At 38.6% G+C, this 24,979-nt stretch overlaps 1 protein-coding gene across 1 annotated transcript in view; it reads right to left on the reverse strand.

Annotated features, from left to right (window-relative positions):
- Positions 1-4,945: 4,945 nt before the first annotated feature.
- The window catches only part of LOC132893497 (uncharacterized), a 40,194-nt gene continuing 20,160 nt past the window's right edge, over positions 4,946-24,979 (reverse strand). Inside the window, exons 12-22 of the mRNA XM_060932693.1 lie at positions 13,258-13,295; positions 11,071-11,106; positions 10,908-10,952; positions 10,618-10,747; positions 10,350-10,459; positions 8,236-8,280; positions 8,003-8,138; positions 7,799-7,902; positions 5,555-5,599; positions 5,166-5,301; positions 4,946-5,051 (exon numbers count right to left, since the gene is read on the reverse strand). Of these exons, the coding sequence (XP_060788676.1) occupies positions 4,946-5,051; positions 5,166-5,301; positions 5,555-5,599; positions 7,799-7,902; positions 8,003-8,138; positions 8,236-8,280; positions 10,350-10,459; positions 10,618-10,747; positions 10,908-10,952; positions 11,071-11,106; positions 13,258-13,295 (931 nt within the window). The remainder of the gene's footprint in view (positions 5,052-5,165; positions 5,302-5,554; positions 5,600-7,798; positions 7,903-8,002; positions 8,139-8,235; positions 8,281-10,349; positions 10,460-10,617; positions 10,748-10,907; positions 10,953-11,070; positions 11,107-13,257; positions 13,296-24,979) is intronic.

The following is a 24,979-nucleotide window of genomic DNA, read 5'->3' on the forward strand; positions in this document are numbered from 1 at the left end:
AAAATTGGTGTAATGCTTAAAGCTGTGGAGCGCAGGGGAGAGGAGTCTGTGAGGCACCTGAGGAGGGGAAAATCAGCTGTGTATTTTATATTGGTAATATAACACAGTTTTGCATTATGTTTGTGAGAAAATAATTTATTAATTGGTAAGTAAGTTTTATTTCTATAGCTAGAACATTGTTACACTGCTATACTTTACAAAGCTTTACAATGGCTACAAAAACTCATCTCATCTCATTATCTCTAGCCACTTTATCCTTCTACAGGGTCGCAGGCAAGCTGGAGCCTATCCCAGCTGACTACGGGCGAAAGGCGGGTCGCCAGGTCATCACAGGGCTGACACACAGACAACCATTCACACTCACATTCACACCTACGGTCAATTTAGAGTCACCAGTTAACCTAACCTGCATGTCTTTGGACTGTGGGGGAAACCGGAGCACCCGGAGGAAACCCACGCGGACACGGGGAGAACATGCAAACTCCACACAGAAAGGCTCTCGCCGGCCCCGGGGCTCGAACCCAGGACCTTCTTGCTGTGAGGCGACAGCGCTAACCACTACACCACCGTGCCGCCCAGCTACAAAAACTAAAAAATAAAATGGAAAACATCCTATTGATAAAATATAAATAATGTAATTAATTAACTAGTTAATTGCAGCAATTAAATCAAAAATAAAATCTCAGGAGCCGTTTGGGAGCCGAAAGAGCCGGCTCCTTATAGTAAGAAGAGCCAAAAGAGCCGGCTCCCGAAAAAGAGCCGAAATTCCCATCACTAGAAACCGGTAAAAGGAGTGTCCTGCACGCTGTCCCTGTCTGTTGTGGCAGCCCACAGCACAACAAGCAAACACCATGGTTATTTATAGAGTGCTTACTGACAAATTAATCTATTCTAGGTGTCTGTAACACGTTTTTTTTTCAAGCCGGTTCTCCCTCTCTGTCTGCAGCGTTAGTATGTAGCTTGACGTTCAAAATGGCGGACACTGGGGCGTCATGTGACCCTGTGACGTCAGGTGAAATACCTCAATAGGCAAGAGGCTGAGGGCTATTAAAATGGAGATCAGCACCACACCCTTAAAGAGTTGGTTACTACTGGGAGTGGAGACTGCCTGGGAAGACCAGATTCTGGTGTGAGAGGAACTTTGACTTTGAGGGACTAGAGGGACTTTGAGGGAATTTTCATTGAGTTGAAGAGAGCAGCTCACCGTTCAGTAGAAGAGGTAATTTCAATGTGATTAGAGACACCTGCCCTTAGATCACCAGGAAAGGGGTCGTCCCCCTTTTTTTGCAAGTGGAGGTGCTACCCCAGGAAGATTTGCAGAGAGGTGATGCCCCTTGAAGGAGAAAGGGTGAATAGAGGCACTGCCTCTCAAGACCACCCAGGATGCTGCTCCTCAAATGGAGAGAGTGTGTGTAGCGGTGCTGCTTCTATGTACTGTAGACCAGGTAAGAAGCGCTGCCTCTAGATAGACCAGCAGAGGTGCCCTGCACCTTGAATGGCGAGATAGTGAGTAGAAGTGCTGCTTCTGTATAGACCAGTTAAGAGGCATGGCTTCTAGATAATCCAGCAGAAGTGTGTTACACCTTGAATGAAGAGTGAGAACTTGGGGTCGCTGCCTTTAGGCTAGCGAAGAGTGCCCCTCGGATAAAAAGAGTGAGTAGAAGTACTGCTTTAGATAGACCAGCAGAGAGGCTCTTTCCCTGAAGGACAAGGGAGAGAAGAAATGGTGAAATAATGTGCTTTGAGGAGAAAAAGTGTTTTGTATTAATTAATATAATTACCCTCCCCCCATAAATAAATAAATAAATAAATAAATAAATACCTATGACATGCCCTGTGATGACCTGGCGACTTGTCCAGGGTGTACCCTGCCTTTCGTCCGTAGTCAGCTGGGATAGGCTCCAGCTTGCCTGCGACCCTGTAGAACAGGATAAAGCAGCTAGAGATAATGAGATGAGATGAGACACTCCCCCCCCATAAATAAATAAATAAATAAATAAATAAATACCTATGACATGCCCTGTGATGACCTGGCGACTTGTCCAGGGTGTACCCCACCTTTTGCCTGTAGTCAGCTGGGATAGGCTCCAGCTTGCCTGCGACCCTATAGAACAGGATAAAGTGGCTAGAGATAATGAGATGAAATACCTATGACATGTAAATACAGCATGCATCATTACATTGGTAATGGCCTTGGACCAAAATTTTACAGGAGACAGCTCATGGCTTTCTGCGCTGACAAAATGTCCCTACTTCCTGGACAAAAGTAGCACTTGTGGCTCCAGAAAACCAGCACCCCATTGCCTTGAGTGTAGATGCTGGGATGATTGAAGCTGCAGTGGTCATTGCTCCTATCCTGAAGCAGTGGTCTGTGTAAAGGTTGGGGGTGTAGGTCACAGTGCTGGCAGATAAGACCTGGGTGAATAGCAAAACAGCATTTGGTCATAATGCTTCCATCTTTGGTAAAGAACAGAGGCTCGCTTGGGTTTTCATGTGTGAGCCAGCACAGGTAGCAGGCCAGAGAGAACAGGGGAATAAAATTCATGTTAGTTTGGGATATGATAACAGAAACACCTTTCTTTCCCTTATCTGTTTTAGAGGTGTATGAGGGGAATAGATTCATAGTAAGAATGCATAGTAAGATCTGCAATAATGAGGTCCAAGGAAAGATTAAAATTATTGGTGCGAATTGTGAATTCCCCACACCTCAAAACCCATAGAATGCTGTGAAAAAGACAGTTTCCAGGAGGGAATTTGTTTATGGGCTAAAGAGACCATATCTGAATACAGACATCATTTGTGAATGCAGTGTTGTAGTCGAGTCACTAAACCTCGAGTCCGAGTCCAGTCTCGAGTCCCCAGTGTTCAAGTCCAAATCAAGTCCAACTCATTAAAAAAAATTTCGAGTCAAGTCCACTATTGATCTGAGTAGAGTCCGAGAACAAGACTCCAACTGCACCATTTGACGGTGGCTGTTTTAGTGCCATTAACATTAGTTTGTTCCTGAACAGGACGTATGAACAGGTGAATGTGCTTCTCTTTGTCAGGGAGTGCGAAGTATTCTGTCAGAGATGGTTGGGAGACGGTTGTAAGTACAGAAGGTATGTTTATTAATACAAGCGAAGACAGGTAAAAAATCCAGAATGGCAGGAAAAATCGTAAAACAGGCAATAGGTCACGCGAGGCACAAACAGGCTATCGTAGACTCAGTAGAATCAAAGAGGAAAAACAGGAAATCAGGGATCAGAAAACCAAACAAGGAAATAAGGCTCGGTAATATGTCAGCAATGCAATTCCAGAGGCGATTCTAGAGTCTGTTGTGGCCCCAAGCAAAAATTTCCAGGGGGCCCTTCTGACCAGTGTTCATCACCAATATGTTATAAATAATCTGACACCAACAAAAAATGTATGAAACCAAAGTTTTTTAAATTCCAAATGTGAAAATACAATGGTAAAGAACAATAAAAACAATAAAAAACAAAATAAATAAGCCCTCGGGCCCCGACTATCGGGGGACCCCTGGGCCAGGGGGCCTCAAGCAGTTGCCTGCCTTGCCTGTTCACAAGCTGCACATCTGTGCAACTCAACACTTCACAAAGTAAGTGTGTTTTCAGTCTTTATATAGGCGCGCTGATTGCGCCTTAATCCTGTGCAGGTGCGAGTCATTTACAGTGCGTGTGCGAGAGTCCGTTTGGCACATGCTCTGTCCGGAGCGCGCCTGAGAGTCTATCTGATGCACATACCAAGGTGCGCAGGTGTGACACTCTTGCATGAAATTAGTACAAAAATTAATGTAGATATAAATATCTTATGCCAAATTATTATGGCATGTTACAAAAAATAAAGAAAAAATCTGAGTCCTCGTCTGCAATTTATGAGTCCGATTGCAGTTAATGCATGAGTCTGAGTCCAAGTCCGAGTCATCAGTGTTCAAGTCCAAGTTGAGTCACGAGTCCTTAAAATTAGGGCATGAGTCGGACGCGAGTACAACAAGCCTGCTGACTACTGTAGTTATGTTATAGTAACATATTGTATGTAATTCATTGATCTTGTACCTGCCTACTTGTAGAACAACCTTGGACATTTTTTTTTGTATTCTGCCTTTGAATTACCTTTTGCATCTGTTTGCTTGAGCACTCTGTTTGAAGTGTTTATTGCAGATTTTGTTTATCGGCTCACAGATAGGACAATCAGTGTCTTGGATTTCACAAAATGTCTGAATTTGAATAAAGTGGAAATAAACACACAAATCATCCGTGTTATGCTTGCATTCAGAGGATAGTTTATTGCATAATCATTCGTAAAATGGATTAGATTAGGAGGAAATGACTGTGTAAAATCAAATCAGCAAGTTTAAGAAATAACATCATTACAGCTGTTGATTATGCAAATGTAAAAGTTATATCACATGCAAATGCTCAGTACACTAACACCAAAACTCCTGCACTGTATCATCTGCATGGCTGTGGATGTAAAACGCAGTATGATTCCTTTTCAGGCTGAAGAGAGGCCGCTGTGGTGAAAGCTGGAATCCCACAAGTTAGTCTGTCAATAGTAGTAAAAAGAACAAGAAAAAAAGAACAGCAGATCAAATACCTTTCCTGTTGTATGCACTGCATTTGAGCTGTTAAGTAATTCAGATTAACCAGAAGGTAAAACAATATGATATAAAAGTTTAGAATATTTGTATATTAATTATATTTTGGAATTGCAGTATATTTTGTGTGAAAAATTAACACTATATTGGGATTTTTTTTTGTAGTTAGTCACTGTAATGATTTGATTTTATTCTATTTATATGTACTTATGCTTTAAATTATTCATTGTGGCTTGGACTTGCATTCCCTGACTTTAATATATACACAGATTTCTATATCTGATATGTAGAGCTCAGCATTAACTGAGCCTCATTCATTAGATATATGACCGAGAAAGAAACTCACAATCAGACGCAGGCATACACAACTTTCAGGTACTTAAAGATGTTAGGGCAGGGGTCAGAGAATACATCATTGCTAACAAAGACCTCACAGCTGTGATGTCCTTCACACCTGCAAAACAACGGAGTTTTAGTCGAATTCTGTTCGACATCAGTAATGTATGTTATTGATAATAAGAATGTGTGATGCTGACAAAGGTTACACTTCAAATAATACTTCCATTACCTAGCTTTAACTTTGGCTGCTGCGTCCAACGTGGAGCACTGTGTGTTGGAGATTTGTATTTCTCCTAGTCCGGAAGCACATGTGGTGGAATCGGTTCGGCCATAGTCAGCACCAAAAACTTTTATTCTGCGATCACCTACAATTACAAGAATTTAGCATAAGGAAAAAGTAGGCTATGAAAATATTTTCTGTAGTCAGAAAGTTTAAAAAAAAAAAGCAAGGAGAAAAGATAAATATTTGGTGATAAAATTCTAGATGGGTAAAACTTATCACTTCTCAGCTTTCCTCCATTTATAGTTTAAATCTTTATATAATAACATGTTATGTAATGTTATTACATGATGTAATAGGTATATGGCAATTTATTGGGGAATAAAAAGAGTACAAACCACAGAACAGTGAAGCAGTGTCACCTTCACAGACCACAATGTCACCTGCAGGAATCAGATTCATTGTTTAATTAAAAAAGAGTGGTTTTGTGTGTTAATTGAACATAGCTGATGAAATATTAATTAAATGTTTCATTAGAAAATGTAATTTAAATTGTTTGTGATTATAAGGATAACAGGGCTGGATCAGACCTTTAGAGGTATTAAGAAAGTTATAATACAAAATAAATGTAATACATGAAAAACAAACAAAAGAGACTCTTCACAAACGACAGGTATTAAAGTCGGTTCATCCTCACTGTTTGAATCTTGGTGGCTGAACTTGTCCCCACCCCATCTTACCCCAAGCAACAACTTCACCAAAAACAGGATAGAAACCAGGGGGGGAAAAAAACAACAACAAAAACAGATCTCATGCTTGACAACTCTTTGGAAGTAAGGAATAACGAGTATTTCCACTTTTTTGTAAGAGAGTTTTGGTTGTATTCCACACTTGCTTTTAAATTTAGCAAAGTAACAAAAGTACTGTGAGTTATTGCTGCTAGTTGTGCTGATTTGTGTCATAGTTTTTTTTTTTTTTTATTCCTTGTAAATAACCTGGAATATTTGTAGAACATTTTATATATATATATATATATATATATATATATATATATATGCGCCTGTTGTCAGACATTTTATAGACACTGTAATGGGCCACTGTAGATCCTGGAGACAGGACTTTATGAACATGGGCCAGAATCATTCAACTGTCAAACCCACCTAAGTGTTAGAGACCTAATCCTGGACAAAAAGTGACTAATGCACTAATGCACCTTTAATCTCAGTAACATTTAACTTCACTCACACACATTTTAATTTATCTTTGTGTTGAAATCCTCCTGACAAGATGCCACCTCAGAGTTTTCACTGGAGCATCAGAGCCTAAACACTGGCGCCTCATATCTTCATTCAGCTCTGGGGCAGTTCATTGTCAAATCACCCCCGTTTTAAGAAAACAGTTTTGTTTTTGCCCGTTGTTAAGGCAACCTCTATACGATACCGGTTTCCCATGAATACAATACCTATTAATGTTAACGAGCTATTATATGGCAATGTCAACAGATGCTGTGAGGAATACAAGCTAGCCAGCTAAAATAAGCAGAAATTGCCAGCTGGAAGTTTTACACAAAACCTTCAAACACTCAGAGTCCATCTGAACGCAGAAAATAAGGTGGATAATTCTGCATTAATGTGGATTTGCGTCTTTGCATCGCACAGAGGGGGATCAATGTGGCACGCAGAAATGTGCTAGCACGCAACCCTCCCAGGAGCTAACTGCACATTGTGTGCATCTATGGTGCTCTGCATTCACCAGGCCACAGAGATGCATGTACCTGGAAATATAACATTTCCGCAAGTTTAATGTAATTCATTATGACTTATTTAATTCACAGTAATGTTATTTGAAATACATTTCAAGTGTAAACAATAACTTGTATAAAAACATAGCCCTGGCTATGACATTAATATTTAATGCTGCTGAGAAGAAATTTAGGGGTGCTCGAGACCCCCTAAAAAGGGTCATAATTGTGGCTATAGAGGATAGTATTCTGAATCAAAAGTATAAAACCATGAACAAAATTTAAATACACAAATAAAAGTATCTTACCTTGTAACCATATTTTTTTCATTGTGCAAAATACATAATAAAAGCTTTATTTGATATTTCTTTGTGTTTTAACAGGAAGCCAAACAGCATTACGAAGATAAGCATGTTGGTGCTGGGACATCACATTTTATATTCATTACAATGTTGTTAGTCCCAAAATTTTAGTGCTTGAGACATTTTAATTTTTTTCCCTGAATTTTCCCAAAGTTTAATTTGTCTTTTCTGCAATTAATGATGATGCATCAAAACAAGTTGGAGAAAAAAAATTTCCTCTTAGAAGTGCATAAAAGACACTGTAGTCATGTTTAAAGTAAAAATCATACTAGAAATGTTTTTTTCTCACAGTAAATATGTGATATTATGATAATTATCCTTGCAGTGAACCTTGTTAGGCCAGATGTTTTCAAAACTTATTTGTCTTAGCCAAGTTTATGTTTGTTTTTTTTTGGGTTATTTGCCATAGCCTACTTTTCTTCATAGATCAAAAGTTTAAAAAAAGTACTTTAGTTAATCCTGTTTAACCAAGATTATTAAAAAGAAAGAAAGAAAGAAAGAAAGAAAGAAAGGATTTTCAGGTAGAGCAGATTACTCACGAGTGCAAAAGTACGACACACTGAGGTATTTATAAGTATCAGCACAAGGATCACTAAAGACGCTGTTTGAAGCTTCTACAGTGCACCTCTGATGTCCATTGCACCTTTAAATGAAAGTAAGATATTAACATGGTTTCTTTCACCAAATGTCACTAAATGCATCTACTAAGTAAGATATTTAAACAAATAAACAAAATACATTACAGTGTGGCCACAGTTGAGTGTACGTCCGGAGCATAACAGTTGGTGTTCTTGATCAAATCACTGGAGAGTCCATTTGAACAGGTTTGAGAATTAGCACGACCGTAGTTTGCATTCATGATATATATATTATCATGTCCTGCACAGAGACACAGATAAACCTGCTGTGGATCAACTGCAAAATCAAATATAATAAAACACTCAGCAGCCCAACGGTATGGAGAAAGGGTTCCTACCACAGTCCAGTGTGCTGTAGCCATACTCACAGACCACAGTGTGCCCTGGAGAAAGACAAAATAAATTGGATAGCAAAAATAAAACAATGGAAATTATTCAAAAAAGATTTCAGGAATACAAAAACAACAAAAAAAAATCTAGATGCAAGATGTTAGTATCTAAACATGGGCATTTTAAGGATAGTCGTGCACACAAATATTTTGTTGGACTATTTTTTAGCTTTGATTATGGCACCATGGCATTGTTTCAACAACCTTATGCAATGTCACAATATTTATTTCCATCCAGAGCTGCATTAAATTTTTGCTGAGATCTTGTCTTGATGATGGGAGAGTCAAAACCCTCCATAAAGTCTTCTCCAGCACATTCCAAAGACTTTCAGTGGGGTTAAGATCACGACTCTGTGGTGGCCAATTCATGTCTGAAAATGATTCCTCATGCTCCTTGAACCATTCTTTCACAATTTGATAACCAGGTTGTGAGCTTACTTCATTTTATTGCCACATAACTTTGCTGAGCCGAGACCTGACCAACTGAAGCAACCCCAGATCATAACACTACCTCCAAAGACTTGTACAGTAGCCACTATTCATGATAGGTGCATTGCTTCATGTGCTTCCCTTCTTATCCTTACACACCTAATGCTCTAGAATCAGGTAAATCTGGACTCATCAGACCACATGACTGTAACAACGCTTTACTTCTGGACAAGAAGGAACTGGAAATAGGCACTACAATTCACGGTACACGTTTATTATTTTCACTTTTCAGTGACTACTAATGCTGTACACACAAAAACACACATGTTGGGGAACACAGCTCTCTCTCTCGTCACTGGCCATTTGAAAGACATACAGAGACATGCATTAATAGACAGCCAATAATTAGACACAGGTGTAACTCATAACATGTTATCTGCTGGTTCAACCTGACTCCTTGCTGTTCACAGCTGATGCTCGACCACACCCTCACTACCGTACCACAATGACCTTTGCGAGAGAGACCAATCTGTATTCTCCTGAGCAAATTGTTGCCTTTCCGGGCTGTTTACAGCTGTTAATTCCAATCCTGTGAGTTTTGGTCACATTGTGTGTGTGGAAATGCTCTTACTTTCATTATTAACACAGCCATGAGTCCTACTGTCTATTTTTTTCATGATTCAACTGCACCAAGTGTTTAACTGATCTCTGATCATGATCAGTAAAGATTGTTTCTGACCACATTTCTTTCATGAAGTTAACGATTCACCACTATCCTTCCAGGCTTTCATAATGTGTTGGACAGTTCTTAACCCAATTCCAGTACTTTACATTATATTACAGGCATTGAGCAGATGCTCTTATCCATATCAACATACAACAAGTGCAAAAGTCAAGAAGTGCTGAACTTCAAGACAAGAACTTGTTAGCACTTACATTAAATCAACAGTAAATGTGTTACAATCAGGGTAACAGCCAGAGTTACATTGCAGTACTCACAGGAGACAGTAATTTCAGCAATCTCCTTAGTTGTTTTCTTTGCTTGATGCAGGCCAAATAATTTGACCCTTCTGAAACACAGTAACATCTTTTCCACGACCACGGGATATGTTTTCCGAAATGGTTGTTAACAAAATGAAAAGATACTCACTGCATCAGTTAGAGTTAAAAGAATTGTTGCCAGTTGAAACATTAATCATTGCAGTAATTATCCAATAAAAGGCTTTTACATATTATTTAAATTCATGAAGGCTGTGTGTGTGTGTGTGTGCTTCATATTTTAGGTTCTTCAAAATAGCCACTGTTTACCTTGATGACACTTTGTACACTATTGGCATTATCTTAACCAGCTTCATGAGGTAGTCACCTGGAACGCTTTTCAATTAACAGTTGTGCCTCGTCAAAAGTTAATTAGTGGACGAGTTTCTTGCTTTCTTAATGCGTTTGAGATCAAATAGTAAATAATAAAAATACAGTAAATAGCCCTAATCCACAACTATAGTAATCCAGATTATATCAAGAACCACTCAACTAAGTAAAGAGAAACGACAGTCCATCAATAAGTGAAGACATGAAGAGTCTTTTAACAAATAAAAATAAAGAAAAAAACTCCACAAAATCTATAGACTACTTACGGGCCATGAGACAGTCATAAGTGGTGTTGTAGTACTTGTAGGTTCCTTTACAGGGGTCAGGGGTGCCTAATAAATCTGTCTTTAACTGACAGATTTTTAGTCCATTACATCTGTTTGGGATAAAAAAACAAACAAAATGCTCTCACCAAGGTTATTGTGTTGGGTTATTTGCAATTTATCTTCAGTTCAAACTCTGTCATGTAGAAATCCATTCATTAAATTCATCCATCATGCAGGAAATATAAAAATGCAACTGTATATTCTGTACCTCTCAGCAACTATGGAAGTCTGCAAGGCACATTTGGTATGAGCAACGTCACAGAAGGGCCGATTAGCACTACAGGTTTTGCTGTTTGTACGTCCATACACAGAAGACTGCACCGATATTACTCCAGCGTCTGAAGACACACACACACACACACACACACACACACACACACACACACACACACACACACAGAGTCATTTTAGAGAAATTTGAATTTAGTATAGTTTTGCAATATTTAGTTTACAACAACAACAACAATATCTTTTGAAGAATATGAGACTGAAGCTTACCACAATTCAGTTGCTGGATATGTTCATTGCAGGTAACTACGTTCTCTAAAAGATTATTAAAACAGATCAAGTCAACATAAAAGATTCACTTGGGCTCTCTATGAAACTATTATCACGTGTTAGGTTATTGATAACATTCTTTTTGACTGCATTCAAATATTACCTCCAGAAGCAAGTAAAGCAGTAGCTGCAATAAGTACTGCAAAGGAAAAAAAACACAATGTACATCAAAAATGATATTTTTAAAATATAAATATCAAGCATGTATTTGGCAGTTGTTTGAAACCTTTGGAATGGTGTGTACACAAAATCTGGAATTACGTGAATTTAGCACTTTTCTGTCAATAAATTATTGACACAATTTTATATGTATATCCATCCATCCATGACTGCTTATCCTGTACCAGGTCGCAGGCAAGCTGGAGCCTATCCCAGCTGACTATGGGTGAGAGGCAGGGTACACCTTGGACAAGTCACCAGGTCACCGCAGGGCCTCACATTCACACCTACGGTCAATTTAGAGCCACCAATTAGCCTAACCTGCATGTCTTTGGACTGTAGGAAAAACTGGAGCACCCGGAGGAAACCCACACAGACACGGGGAGAACATGCAAACTCCACACAGAAAAGCCCTCGTCGGCCACTGGGCTTGAACCCAGAACCATCTTGCTGTGAGGCGACAGTGCTAACCACTACACCACCATGTTGCCCTATATTTTTTAATGGTTTCTTTTTATTTATTTATTTACTTACTTACTTGAGGCCTAGCCCCCCACTGTAACCCTATGTAATAGGTGAGAGGCTGTGATACACACACACACACACACACACACACACTGTTACAGGTGCAGAAATGTGTCTCATTTATGACATTGAATGAGATAATCACTTGCCAAATGGAGTTAAATTTGATTAAAATATGGCGATATCAATGCGACATTATGATCCCCATATGTAGTTCCATAACATATTGAAATATATTCAAAATGTTTTGTGTATATTTATTTCATAATTAACTTGATGTACTTGCAATGTACAAGAAAAATAATTTAACACCGTCAGGTTATTCAGCACCAGTCTCCGCCCACTGATTGTGAGAGTCCCTCAGAGGCGCATGCACATTCTTGTATTCGGCTGCTAGGAGATGCTCTTTGCTGTGAAAGAGTGATCCAGGCCCATTGTAATTTAAGAGTGAACTAAAGGACTACTTTGGCTACAATGTTGTTTGGGAAAACCAAGTATATTTCTAACTATTCCAACTATATTTCTGTAGCTATACTACCTCCCTGCTCATACACTTTTGCACACTTGTTTTTATTTTAAAACCCATATAACTGATTTTAAAGAAAATGTGCAAAACTAGTATTCACCTGCTCATACTGTTGCATTGGTTAATATTTCCACTACAGAACAGACATTTTACTTATAAATTTAATGCCATTGTTGCAACTATTAATTCTGCATCAAGAAGCCAAATGTCTATTAAAATATACTTTATATAGACTTGCACCAAGTGATAAGGACTGTTTAATCTTAGACATGAAGCACAATAAAGGGAAGGCAATTAGAATCTCATCTCATCTCATTATCTCATCTCATCTCATTATCTCTAGCCGCTTTTATCCTTCTACAGGGTCGCAGGCAAGCTGGAGCCTATCCCAGCTGACTACGGGCGAAAGGCGGGGTACACCCTGGACAAGTCGCCAGGTCATCACAGGGCTGACACATAGACACAGACAACCATTCACACTCACATTCACACCTATGGTCAATTTAGAGTCACCAGTTAACCTAACCTGCATGTCTTTGGACTGTGGGGGAAACCGGAGCACCCGGAGGAAACCCACGCGGACACGGGGAGAACATGCAAACTCCGCACAGAAAGGCCCTCGCCGACCCCGGGGCTCAAACCCAGGACCTTCTTGCTGTGAGGCGACAGCGCTAACCACTACACCACCGTGCCGCCCGGCAATTAGAATATTTAACATATTTCATTCTTAAAGGCACAGTAAAAACAGCCACGTTAATTCTCAGAGCAAAGGAAAGATTGGTTTCATGTAAAAATTAAGCATGAATCATTTTGTTAAATCAAATCACATATTGTAGAATTATAAGAGGATACTAATGCAGAATGCATAATATGGGCACTCTGACCATGCTAAAATTGTCCTAATCGGCTACTTAGGAATACAATAGGGCAAGGCTAACATTATATTTCAGATAAAGTTGTGTTTTTTCAAGTGCTTCAAATCTTTCTTTTCTTCAGCTCTTGTGTTAGAGCCAGAGTTAGAAACCTGTCTGTGATGTGCATATTGATTGATTGATTGATTGATTGATTGAAGAAACTTACAGCTGAGTAGAGTGAGCTTCAGGCAGAGCATTGTGATGCTGGATGTTATGAAGATGAAGATGAAACCTCACGTGCTGCACCACTGGAATGGATCTATTTATAATGAGCCCCATGAAAAACAAGTCAGAATCAAAGTCAAAATACATCCTTGTACAAAATAAATCTACTTTATACACCAAAGCATCAGTATTTGGTCGTATCTCTGGTAGTATCTGGGCAGCATATTGCTGACTTTATTCAGATTCAAGTGATAATTAGCATCTCCAAGGTATGTGCACATAATTTCAGACATAATTCAATTGCAAAAGATATATTTACAGATGCCTTTCATGAATAACAATGAACAATGGCTACCAAAATAAAAATGATCATAAAAAGTCCATCTGATATTTAATATTTTGACATTTTGACAAGGCAATCCTCCCATTTTCAGCTGCACTTTCTACGGAAGCTCGTTTCAGGCAGAAAATCTTACACAGATTTATGTAACTTTTTATCTTGTCATTGTAAGCTAATGTCAACCACTTGTGACTATATCCCGCATCTGCAAAGTAATGTTTCAAAAATGAGAATTTTGATCTCACAATTAAATACTATTCTTATAGAACTGTGACTTAGTTCTTCCATTTCCCATAATCAAAGAAGAGCTAATCAGGGCGCTCATGGCCCTGCACAGGCTAAATTTTTCTTTGAAATATTATTTTCTGCAGGAACCTGACACTCTGGGAGAATGCTGGACAGGAAAGCGTATGTGCAGGGATTGGTGTGGCTTGGTTCGGGGTAGGGGATAGGCGAATGAAAGGCCTTACCATTGCAAGATAAAACATTGCAACTGTGGTATTATAACGGTGATATTAATTCACTATTGCAGGATATAAAGTCACAATTGCATGACATAATATTGTAACTAAGATATAAAAAATCAGAATTGAGAGAATATTATAAATTTGCACAATGTGGCTGTGAATACAGTATAATAAATTAACAAATTGTGTTTGTCTATCAGTAGACATTTTATAGTTTTTGCAACTCCAGTAAATGTATTATATGTACTGTATACTGTATATAATGATAGACTTATTTCACTAATCCACCTGAAGCCTGTGAAATACTTGACGCAAATTTACAAAGTCAACATGTTTTTGAAACTCACAAACTCTTCCAGCAGGTCAGGAGTCCATTCATCCAGAAACATGGTGAAAAATTGGTTGTGAAATTCCTTTTTTTTTAAATTATTATTATTTTTAAGCAAACATTAAAATTGTTCTCTGTATTTGTTTCATACTGAATGAAAGTTTGACATAACTACTACAAGTCTATACTAATTTTGATTGCAAAAAGCTTGTTAAAATAGCACTAATTAGCATTTGAATTTGAATGAAGTCAAGAACATGCCACATAGAATAACATGAATTATATGGAATATAATACAAGCGGACAAATAGAGAACTTTTGAGTGATCCAGAATGGGGACTGTCATATCACTTTGGTTGCATTGATAGAATGTATGCATGGCTATCAAAATCTGAACACATCCATAAGAAGCTGATAACAATATATATATTTTTTAAAAAACAGCTTTTTTAAACATTGATTTTTTTGATCAGTCAAAAAATGTTTGAATGTTTCAGTCTCGTTCTGGAATTGACTGTGTTTTTATTTAGTCTTGTCTTGGTCTCAGACATAGAGGACTCGGGATTTTATTTCAAGACTGGTCAAGATCACAGCTGCAGGGATATCAATAAGTTGCCTGTGTGTTTTCTGATTTATTTGTGAACATGATTACTGTGTTTGGATGTAAAACCTCCTGCGTCAAATGCAACCAATAATGTGACTCATTGCTTTGAAATGTTTGTTGCTGTTAATGGCTATCGCCCCTCCCTGTCTCCCTTCACACACACTGGTTTGGTCCTGGTCTTGACTCGGTCTCAGCCCCTCAAAGTCTTGGTTTTGTTTTGATCTCAATACACTCTGATCTTGGTCATGACAGTTTAGGTGGTCTCTCAGTGTCGGTGGTCTTGACTACAACACGAGATGAAAGATTGTCAAATATATTGGTGAACTATTAAGCTAATTTTCAATTTTGACAGAACAGTCCAGTTCCTGTCCATCTGCTTCTCGTCCATTGCACTTGTGGAACTAAATTTTATTGTTAAAACTACATTATTTTAAAGTAACCTTGGCTGTTGTTAACTGAAAACTCATTAAAGTGATTTGGTAGAATGTTTGTCTTTGACAGTTTTTTTTTTAACAATGAAATGAAAGTTTTTAAAGATAGGAAAAATGACACAATCCTGTTTTTGAAGGCCAACATTGTAAACTGGAACACTTTAGAAATGTTCAGTCCAGTATATTCTATGAACAAATGCACAATGCTAGTAAAACATGATCAAGAACTGAGCATATTGAATTAGATTACACTGAATTAGATTGCAGTGATCTAGATTATACTCATTTTTTCTACCCACTCTTACAGTCCATTCAGTTGGATTAAAAGGGTCACAAAATATAGTTACTACTCTAATCTCGAATGAAAAAGCTCACATTTGAAATCATTTATTGTAGAGGCAACTGTAACTATTTAGTTTGTACATCTGAATGCTGCTATTATTTATCAATGCCCTCTAAATTGAGTTAGGCTTTAGATAACTCATGAACTATCCATCCATCCATTATCTGTAGCCGCTTATCCTGTGCAGGGTCGCAGGCAAGCTGGAGCCTATCCCAGCTGACTATGGGTGAGAGGCAGGGTACACCCTGGACAAGTCACCAGGTCATCACAGGGCTGACACATAGAGACAAACAACCATTCATGTTCACATTCACACCTACTGTCAATTTAGAGCCACCAGTTAACCTAACCTACATGTTTTTGGACTGTGGGGGAAACCAGAGCACCCAGAAGAAACCCACACAGACACGGGGAGAACATGCAAACTCCACACAGAAAGGCCCTCGTCGGCCGCTGGGCTCGAACCCAGAACCCTCTTGCTGTGAGGAGACAGTGCTAACCACTCCACCACTGTGCTGCCTCAATGAACTATTAATATACAAAATGTCCAAAACCTTTCTTCAACAGGTACATGTAAATTCTAGACAACTTTGATGCATCGCCATTAAAAATGTGATCTAATATATTATACCCTAGTTCTTTTGCTGGGTAAGACAGTTTTCAATCTTTTCAACTCACCAAGGTTGGGCTCTCTTGAGATAGAGCGTATTTCGGATATCACCCTTCTTCAGTTGCAGCTTGCAAATGTTCTTCTGTTGAGTTTTGTCTTTTGTAGCTCTTGGTTAGCTCACCAGTTTTTGGTCTACTGCTGGATGAGATGTTCCACCACGAAGCTCTCAATGCCTGAGACACTGAGTGTGCGGTAGTGCCATCTATTTATTTGCACCTAGCCTTGGCTTAATCAGAAGATGCTTAGAGAGTAGAGATAGATGGGCGCCAGCAGCCCAGTCAGATATAATCCATCCATCCATTCATTATCTGTAGCCGCTTATCCTGTACAGTCAGATATAAGCAAACAGCAAAACATTTATCAAAGCAACGCAGTAAGTAATAGTGAATTTCCCTCTGGGATGAATAAAGTGATCTGTCTGTCTGTCTGTTACAAATCAGGAAAAGTTTGGACTGTATGGTAAACGCAAATGAAAAAAAGAAATCAAGGATTTCTAAATTTACTTTGACTTATATTTCATTGCAGACAGTGTGAATCCAAGATATTTCATGTTTTGTCTGGTCAACTTCATTTCATTTGTTAATATACAGCCATTCCTGCATTTCAGGCCTGCAACACATTCCAAAAAAGTTGGGACTGGACAATTTAGGGATAGTAATGAGGTGAATCAATTAAATAATGATGTGATTTGAAACAGGTGATGCCACCATGTAATTGTAATCGTGAGTACATGAATGGTGCAAAATCACTATCCAGGAAAGGTGTAGTCTTTGAGGAGCAAAGACGGGCCGAAGATCTCCAGTTTGTCAACAAACGCATGAGAAAATTATTGGAATGTTTAAAAACAACATTCCTCAAAGAAAAATATGAAAGAATTTGGATATTCAACCCTCTATAGTGCATAATATAATTAAATGATTCAAAGAATCTGCAGGAGTTTCGGTGCATGAAGGGCAAGGCTTAAGCTGAACACCTGCGAACGCCGATCCCTCTGATGGTGCTGCATCAAGAACATTCATCTCTCGCTGATATAACCACATGGGCTTGGGATTACTTTGGCAAGCCCTTGTCAAGCACTACAATATGGAGTTACATCCATAAATGCCAATTAAGACATTACTGTGCAAAAAGGAAGCCTTATGTTAATGGTGTCCAAAAGTGCCGTTGACTTCTCTGGGTTCGGACCATCACACAGTGGAAACATATTCCAGTTTTTTTTTTTTTTTTTTTTAGAAATGGACATTGTGTGCTCCAGACCAAAGACAAAAAGGACCATCCAGACTGTTACCAGCAATAAGTCCAAAAGCCAGGGTCCGTCATGGTATGGGGTTGTGTCAGTGCCCTTGGTAAAGGTAACTTACACTTCTGTGATGGCAGCATTAATGCAGAAAAGTACAATGAAATTTTGGAGAAGCATATTCTGCCTTCAAGACGGCATCTTTTCCAGGGATAATTCAACAAGACAATGCAAAACCACATTCTGCATACATTACAAAGACTGCGGAAGAAGAGGGTGCCTGTCCCCTCTGCCCCCAGTAGAGAATAGAAAATGAAAATAAAATGAAAAATATGAAAATGGTGACCCCGTACTGTTGCATACCCTAAGACCTGTTTGCAGGAAAAATGGGACAAAATAACACCTGAAACACTTCATCACTTGGTGTCTTCAGTCCCTAAACATTGTGTAAGTGTTGTGAGAAGGAATGGAAATATTATAATTTGGGAAATGCTTTACCAAATTTATGAGCTAAAACATCAAATAATTTGCTGTTGTATTGTTTGAGTGCAATACAGGTCAACAATTATTTATAAATCATTGCTTTCAGTTTTAATTTCAATTTCAGCATGCTTTTTCTGATATAGGGTTCGTTCTATCTATCTATCTGTCTGTCTGTCTTAGTGTGAAAAGTGTCAAAGCTCAGAGCACCACAGACACATATAAACAAAATATGTATCAACTCCTGCTAATCCCCCTTCAGAGGTGTCAAAATTGCTAACAAGAAAATCCTGGTGAAAATGTTACCACCAAAGGTATTATTGAAGTGATATTTAAGTGCATTCTATAGAAATATTTGGCTGTTTTTGCAGCCAACTTGGTGTTAAAGCTTATTTTCTATTATTATTATTATTATTATTATTATTGTTGTTTTATTATTATTATTGTTGCTGTTATTTAGTTTTCTGTTGGGTCCATATCAGATGTTTTGACTTCGGGTGAGAGGCAGGGTACATCCTGGGATGTTACCAATCTTCAGAGCTAACACAGAAATAAACAAACATTCACACTCACATTAACACCTATGGGCAATTGGACTGTGGGAGGAAACGGGAGCCAATCATTTTGTGATTAGGAAATCATTAATGATTAGGAATATCGTTACCCAATCATGCAGTCATGATTATTTCAATTGTTATCCACAATGTCAAGTTGCCAATGTCCTCCCTTTGCGTGCGTGTTTTATATATACTAGTGCATCTCAAAAAATTAGAATATTGTGAAAAAATTCAATATTTTCCATCAGTTATTTAAGAAAGTGAAAATGTTATATATTATAGACTCACTACACATAAACTAAAATGTTTCGAGCATTTTTCTATTTTAATTTTAATCAGTATGGCATATAGTACAAGAACATAAAAAAACCATCTCAAAATATTAGAATATTTCATTTCGAGTTTGAGTAAAACAGTATAAACACAGTGTATCTCTCGGTCTAGTTCAGTACACACAACCACAATCATGGGGAAGACTGCTGACTTGACTGTTGTCCAGAAGATGATCACTGATGCCCTCCACAAGGAGGGTAAGCCACAAAAGGTCATTGCTGAAAAGGGTGGCTGGAAAAGGTGCACAAGCAACAGGGATGGCCGCAGTCTTGAGAGGATTGTCAAGAAAAGTTGATTCAAGAACTTGGGAGAGCTTCACAAGGAGTGGACTGAGGCTGGTGTCAGTGTATCAAGACCCATCATGAACAGACATCTTCAAGAAAGGGGATACAACTTTCGCATTCCTAATATCAAGCGACTCCTGAGCCAGAGACAATGTCAGAAGTGTCTTATCTGGGCTAAGGAGAGAAAGAAATGGACTGTTGCTCAGTGGTCCAAAGTCCTCTTTTCAGATGAAAGTACATTTTGCATTTAATTTGGAAATCATGGTTCTAGAGTCTGGAGGAAAAGTGGAGAGGCACAGAATCCAAGGTGTTTGAAGCCCAGTGTGAAGTTTCCACAGTCTGTGATGATTTGGGGCGCCATGTCATCTGCTGGTGTTGGTCCACTATATTTTATCCAGTCCAAAGTCAACACAGCCATCTACCAGGAGATTTTAGAGCACTTCATGCTTCCATCTGCTGATGAGCTTTTTGGAGATGCTGATTTCCTTTTCCAGCAGGACTTAGCACCTACCCACAGTGCCAAAACTACTACCAAATGGTTTGCTGACCATGATATTACTGTGTTTGATTGGCCAGCCAGCTTGCCTGACCTGAACCCCATAGAGAATCTATGGGGTATTGTCAAGAGGAAGATGAGAAACACCCAACCCAAAAATACAGATACGCTGAAGGCCACTATCAAAGCAACCTGGGCTTCAGTAACACCTCAGCAGTGCCACAGACTGATCACCTCCATGCCACACCGCATTGATACAGTAATTCAAATTTATCAATTTATATTTTATGACTTGGGGCGGCACGGTGGTGTAGTGGTTAGCGCTTTCGCCTCACAGCAAGAAGGCCTGGGTTCGAGCCCCATGGCCGGCGAGGGCCTTTCTGTGTGGAGTTTGCATGTTCTCCCCATGGGTTTGCTCCGGTTTCCCCCAAAGACATGCAGGTTAGGTTAACTGGTGACTCTAAATTGACCGTAGGTGTGAATGGTTGTCTATGTGTCAGCCCTGTGATGACCTGGCGACTTGTCCAGGGTGTACCCCGCCTTTTGCCCGTAGTCAGCTGGGATAGGCTCCAGCTTGCCTGCAACCCTGTAGAACAGGATAAAGCGGCTAGAGATAATGAGATGAGATGAGATTTTATGACTTCTACATTGAGTCAGTACAACAACATTCTATAGTTCCAACATTCATTTTCCAGCAAAAAATTAAATATTGCAGAAAAACAATGTTTGTATCTGAACAGCATATTATGTAAGAGAGCACTTTTCTGATTAAAAAAGAAAACATCATTAAGGCTGCTAGGTTTTGCTGCAAAATGAAGAAGCGAGTGTGACAGTCAAAGTGTGCAGAAGAACTGTGGCTGGTTCTGCAAGATGCTCAGTAAAACCTACAACTCATTTCCTTATAAAACTGCACTCATTGTACCTGAGGCTACTATCTTTTTTAAAGCAATGGGTAATCTCACACCAAATATTGACTTTGTTTCATGTATTATGACTGACTGCTGTTGATAGTATTTTTTTTTTATGTTGAAACATTTAATTTCATTATTTTGGTTGACAGCATTTCTTTACATGTGCCTAAGACTTGCACAGTACTGTGATATTTATAAACAAACTCCAATTCCAAAAAAGTTGGGACCCTGTGTAAAACATAAATAAAAATAGAATACGATGATTTGCAAATCATGGATTTATATTTCAACCCCATTGGATGTATTTCAACTGCATTTTGTACATATTACAACTGCATAACTGCATGGCTCCATAGTAAAAGAGTCTAAGAGTAAAACATGCCATACTGGCCTACCTACAGTCCAGATTTGTCTTCCATTTGGCACATTATGAAACACAAAATACAACAAACGAGATCCCGTACTGTTGAGCAGTTGAAGTTGCATGTCAGAAAAGAATGGGACAACATTTCATTTTCAAAACTGCAGCAACTGATCATCTCAGTTCCCAAACACTTATAGAGTGGAGATGCAACACAGTTGTAAATATACCCCTGTCCCAACTTTTTAACATGTTGCAGGCACTAAATTACACACACACACACACACACACACACACACACACACACATATATATATATATATATATATATATATATATATATATATATATATATATATATATATTTTTTTTTTTTTTTCAAAAAACAATAAACTTTCTTAATTTCAACATTTGATATGTTGTCTTTGTACTATTTTCTATGAAATATAGGGTTTCCATGATTTGCAAATCATCACATTTTGATGTTGTTACCTGTAATTCATGTGATGCGAGTCCATACTTCACTTAATGATCAAGAATGATGATTAATTCTAGTTGAATAAAGTTAGGAAAGTAAAATCTTCAGCTAAATAGCGTTCAGTGCTATCAGGTCAGTTTAGAAATAAATATTTGTGTATGAAATCAATTTGACATGACCATTTGTTTGCATGCACCTGGCCTTGATTTAATCAGAAGATGGACACATGGAGTACAGACAGATTGTCACCAACAGCTGATTGAAATACAAACATCTTTGAAACAAAGTTGGGATGGAGCAAAAAAAGACTAGGAAAGTTGTGGAATGCTCAATAAACACCTGTTTGGAATTGGAAAGGTTCAGTCATTCATAAGCAAGGATGGGGAGAGCGGTTCACCAATTTTTGAAAAAAAATACATTGACAAATAGTCCAACAATTTAAGAATCATGTTTCTCAATGTACAATTGCAAAGAATTTAAGAATTTCACCATCGACAATCCATAATGTCATCAAAAGATTCAGAGAATCCAGAGAAATCTTTGCATGTAAGGGGCAAGGCAGAAAACCAACACTGAATGCCCATGACCTTCAATTCCTAGGGCTGCATTGCATTAAACACTGACATGATAGTATAAAGGACATTACTATATGGGTTTGGGAACACTTTGGAAAACCGTGGTTATTAAACACAGTTCATCGCTGCATCTACCATGCAAAGTGAAAGCCATATATCACCAACATCCAGAAACACCGACAAATTCTCTGGGCCCGAGCTTATCTGAGATGGACCATTACAAACTGGAAAAGTGTGCTGTGATCTGACAAGTCCATATTTCGAATTGTTTTTGGAAATCATAGATATTTTGTCCTCTGGGCTAAAGAGGAAAAGAACCATCCAGATTATCACCAGCACAAAGTTAAAAAGCCAGTATATGTGATGGTTTTGGGGTGTGTTAGTGCCCATGGAATAGGTAAATTGCACATCTGTGGAGGCACCATTAATGCTGAAAGGTACATACAGGTTTTGGAGCAACATATGCTGGCATCTTATGAATGTAAATATGCATCTGTATGCAGATGATACTATAATTTACTGTTCTGCTGCATCACCGGCTGAGACCATCTTAAAGCTGCAAGAAGCATTCACTGTGGTACAGCGAAATCTAAATTCCTTGAAATTAATTCTTAATGATAAGAAAACAAAGTTCATGTTCTTTCGAACCCATAAGCTGGGAACCTCCCTGCCTCAACTATGCACTTTGCAGGGTAAATCAATTGAACTAGTCTCCTCGTATAGATAGCTGGGTTTTATGTTGGAGAAAGATCTATCCTTTAAATTGAATGTTGAGAATTTACTTTGTAGACTGAAATTAAAGTTGGGTTTTTTCTTTCGAAACAAATCTTGCTTTACTCAACAAGCAAGGAAAAGACTGGTTGAATCTACTTTTCTGCCAGTCTTGGATTATGGGGACGTATTTTATAGACATACCTCTAAAGCGCTGCTACAGTCCTTAGACTCTGTGTATCATTCTGCGTTAAGATTTATCACTCAAGCAAGTTACTCCACCCATCACTGTGTCTTGTATGAAATGGTTGGTTGGTCCTCACTCTTTATGAGAAGACAAACACTGGTTAATTTTTGTGTACAAAGCAATAATTGGCCAACTTCCTCCTTATATATCTGTTCTTTTAACACCTAGTACATCTCAGTACAATCTACGGTCAAGTAGATATATCTTGTATGATGTTGTGCAGGCAAAATCTGAGTTTGGTAAGACTGTCTTTGCTTGTAGTGCTCCAACAGCATGGAATGAGCTATAGAGACAAGTAAAACTTGAGGTTTTTATTTCAGTTGTTGATTTCAAAGCTTGTCTTAACCGAGTGTATCAGTCAGTCTGTTATTGTTTTTAAATTTTCTGTTTGCTTTGTTGTCTTTTTTTTTGTTCTGTGAGTGTGTGTGATGATTGTTATTCTGTTCTTAATGCTGTTTTTGTGTGCTGCCTTCTTGGCCAGGGCTCACTTGTAAAAGAGATTTTAATCTCAATGTGATTTTTATCCCTGGTAAAATAAAGGTTTAATAAAAAAAAAAATCCAGACAACATCTGTTTCAGGGACATTCCTACTTTCAGGTTCAGGTCCAAGTTCTCTTTATTGTCCCATTAGGGGAAATTTGTTATGCAGCATAATGACAAATACAAAGGACCACATCAACAACATCAACAAAAAAAAAGGAAATGGAAATTTCATACCAAGTACAAATATGCAAAGGGGCAAATGTGCCAGTGTACAAAGATCCAGGTTAGTGCAAAGAATGAAAACAGAGTGCTAATTCCTCTTAAGCATATCAATAGCACTTGAGATGAAAGTGTTGTACTTAGTTAGTGTGCTTGCTCAGCAGCCAAAGGCAAGCACACTATTGTTCTTCTTAAGTTTACTTATTCTGCCTCATTCCGACACGTTTTTTGGATCCACTACTCCTCCTAGGGCGTTCAAGATAGAGACACCGTTCCAACTCTGAGACGTCTGGCCCGAAGTGGTGTAGTATGCTTGTATACAGCTTTTGGATCAACGTGCCCATTCTCTTGTTCTTGTCGTTTTTCTTTTGTTTTTTTTCCCATAAAGAATGAATAGGGCTCATGAATCGAATTGTCCTACTCGGACACGCTCCATCGCAGATGCACCAAACCTCATGTGATACTTCAGGCCAACTCCCCCGACACATACATGCAATCGGTTCTGACCCACACTCATATTTTTCCTTTCTTTTTGCTCATCCCTTTTTCCTCCATAGGCTTGCATTGATTTTTGGCTCCATTGAAAATGAATGGTGTTTCAGGAGAAAAACTTTCACTCTCCATCAGTTTTTTTAACCAAGTGACCAAACTTCAAGAAACTTCACTTGATGCCTCAGGCCAAGTCCCTGCACAGATCCATCCCCTCATCTGAGACCTGCACTTGTCTTTTCCTTGGTTTTCACGGATCTCTTTTTACCTCCATAGGCTTCCATTGATTTTTGGCCCCATTCAAATGAATGGAGTTTTGCTCAGTAACACTTCACCACACATCCACCAAACTTCATACGGCAACTCAGGCCAAATCACCATCACACACATGATATCGGTTCTGACCCTCACTCGTCTTTGTCTTGCCTTTCATCCATCCATTTTTTCTCCATTTTGCTGCTAATCAATGGAAGCTTGACTGAGTCATTCCTCCCTTCCCCCATAGGTGATGATGCATTTGGCAAGGATCTGCTCATTTGAGACTTTGACAGCAAATCAACTTCAACTCAATGGCCACTTTATTAGGAATACTTACATGCACACACAATAGCAATTAGTATATAAGCATTCATGTGTTACCATGCTAGCTGTTAGCATGTTACCCATTACGATATCATGC

The sequence above is a fragment of the Neoarius graeffei genome, chromosome 10 (genome assembly GCF_027579695.1).
Source record: "Neoarius graeffei isolate fNeoGra1 chromosome 10, fNeoGra1.pri, whole genome shotgun sequence".
NCBI lineage: Eukaryota > Metazoa > Chordata > Actinopteri > Siluriformes > Ariidae > Neoarius > Neoarius graeffei.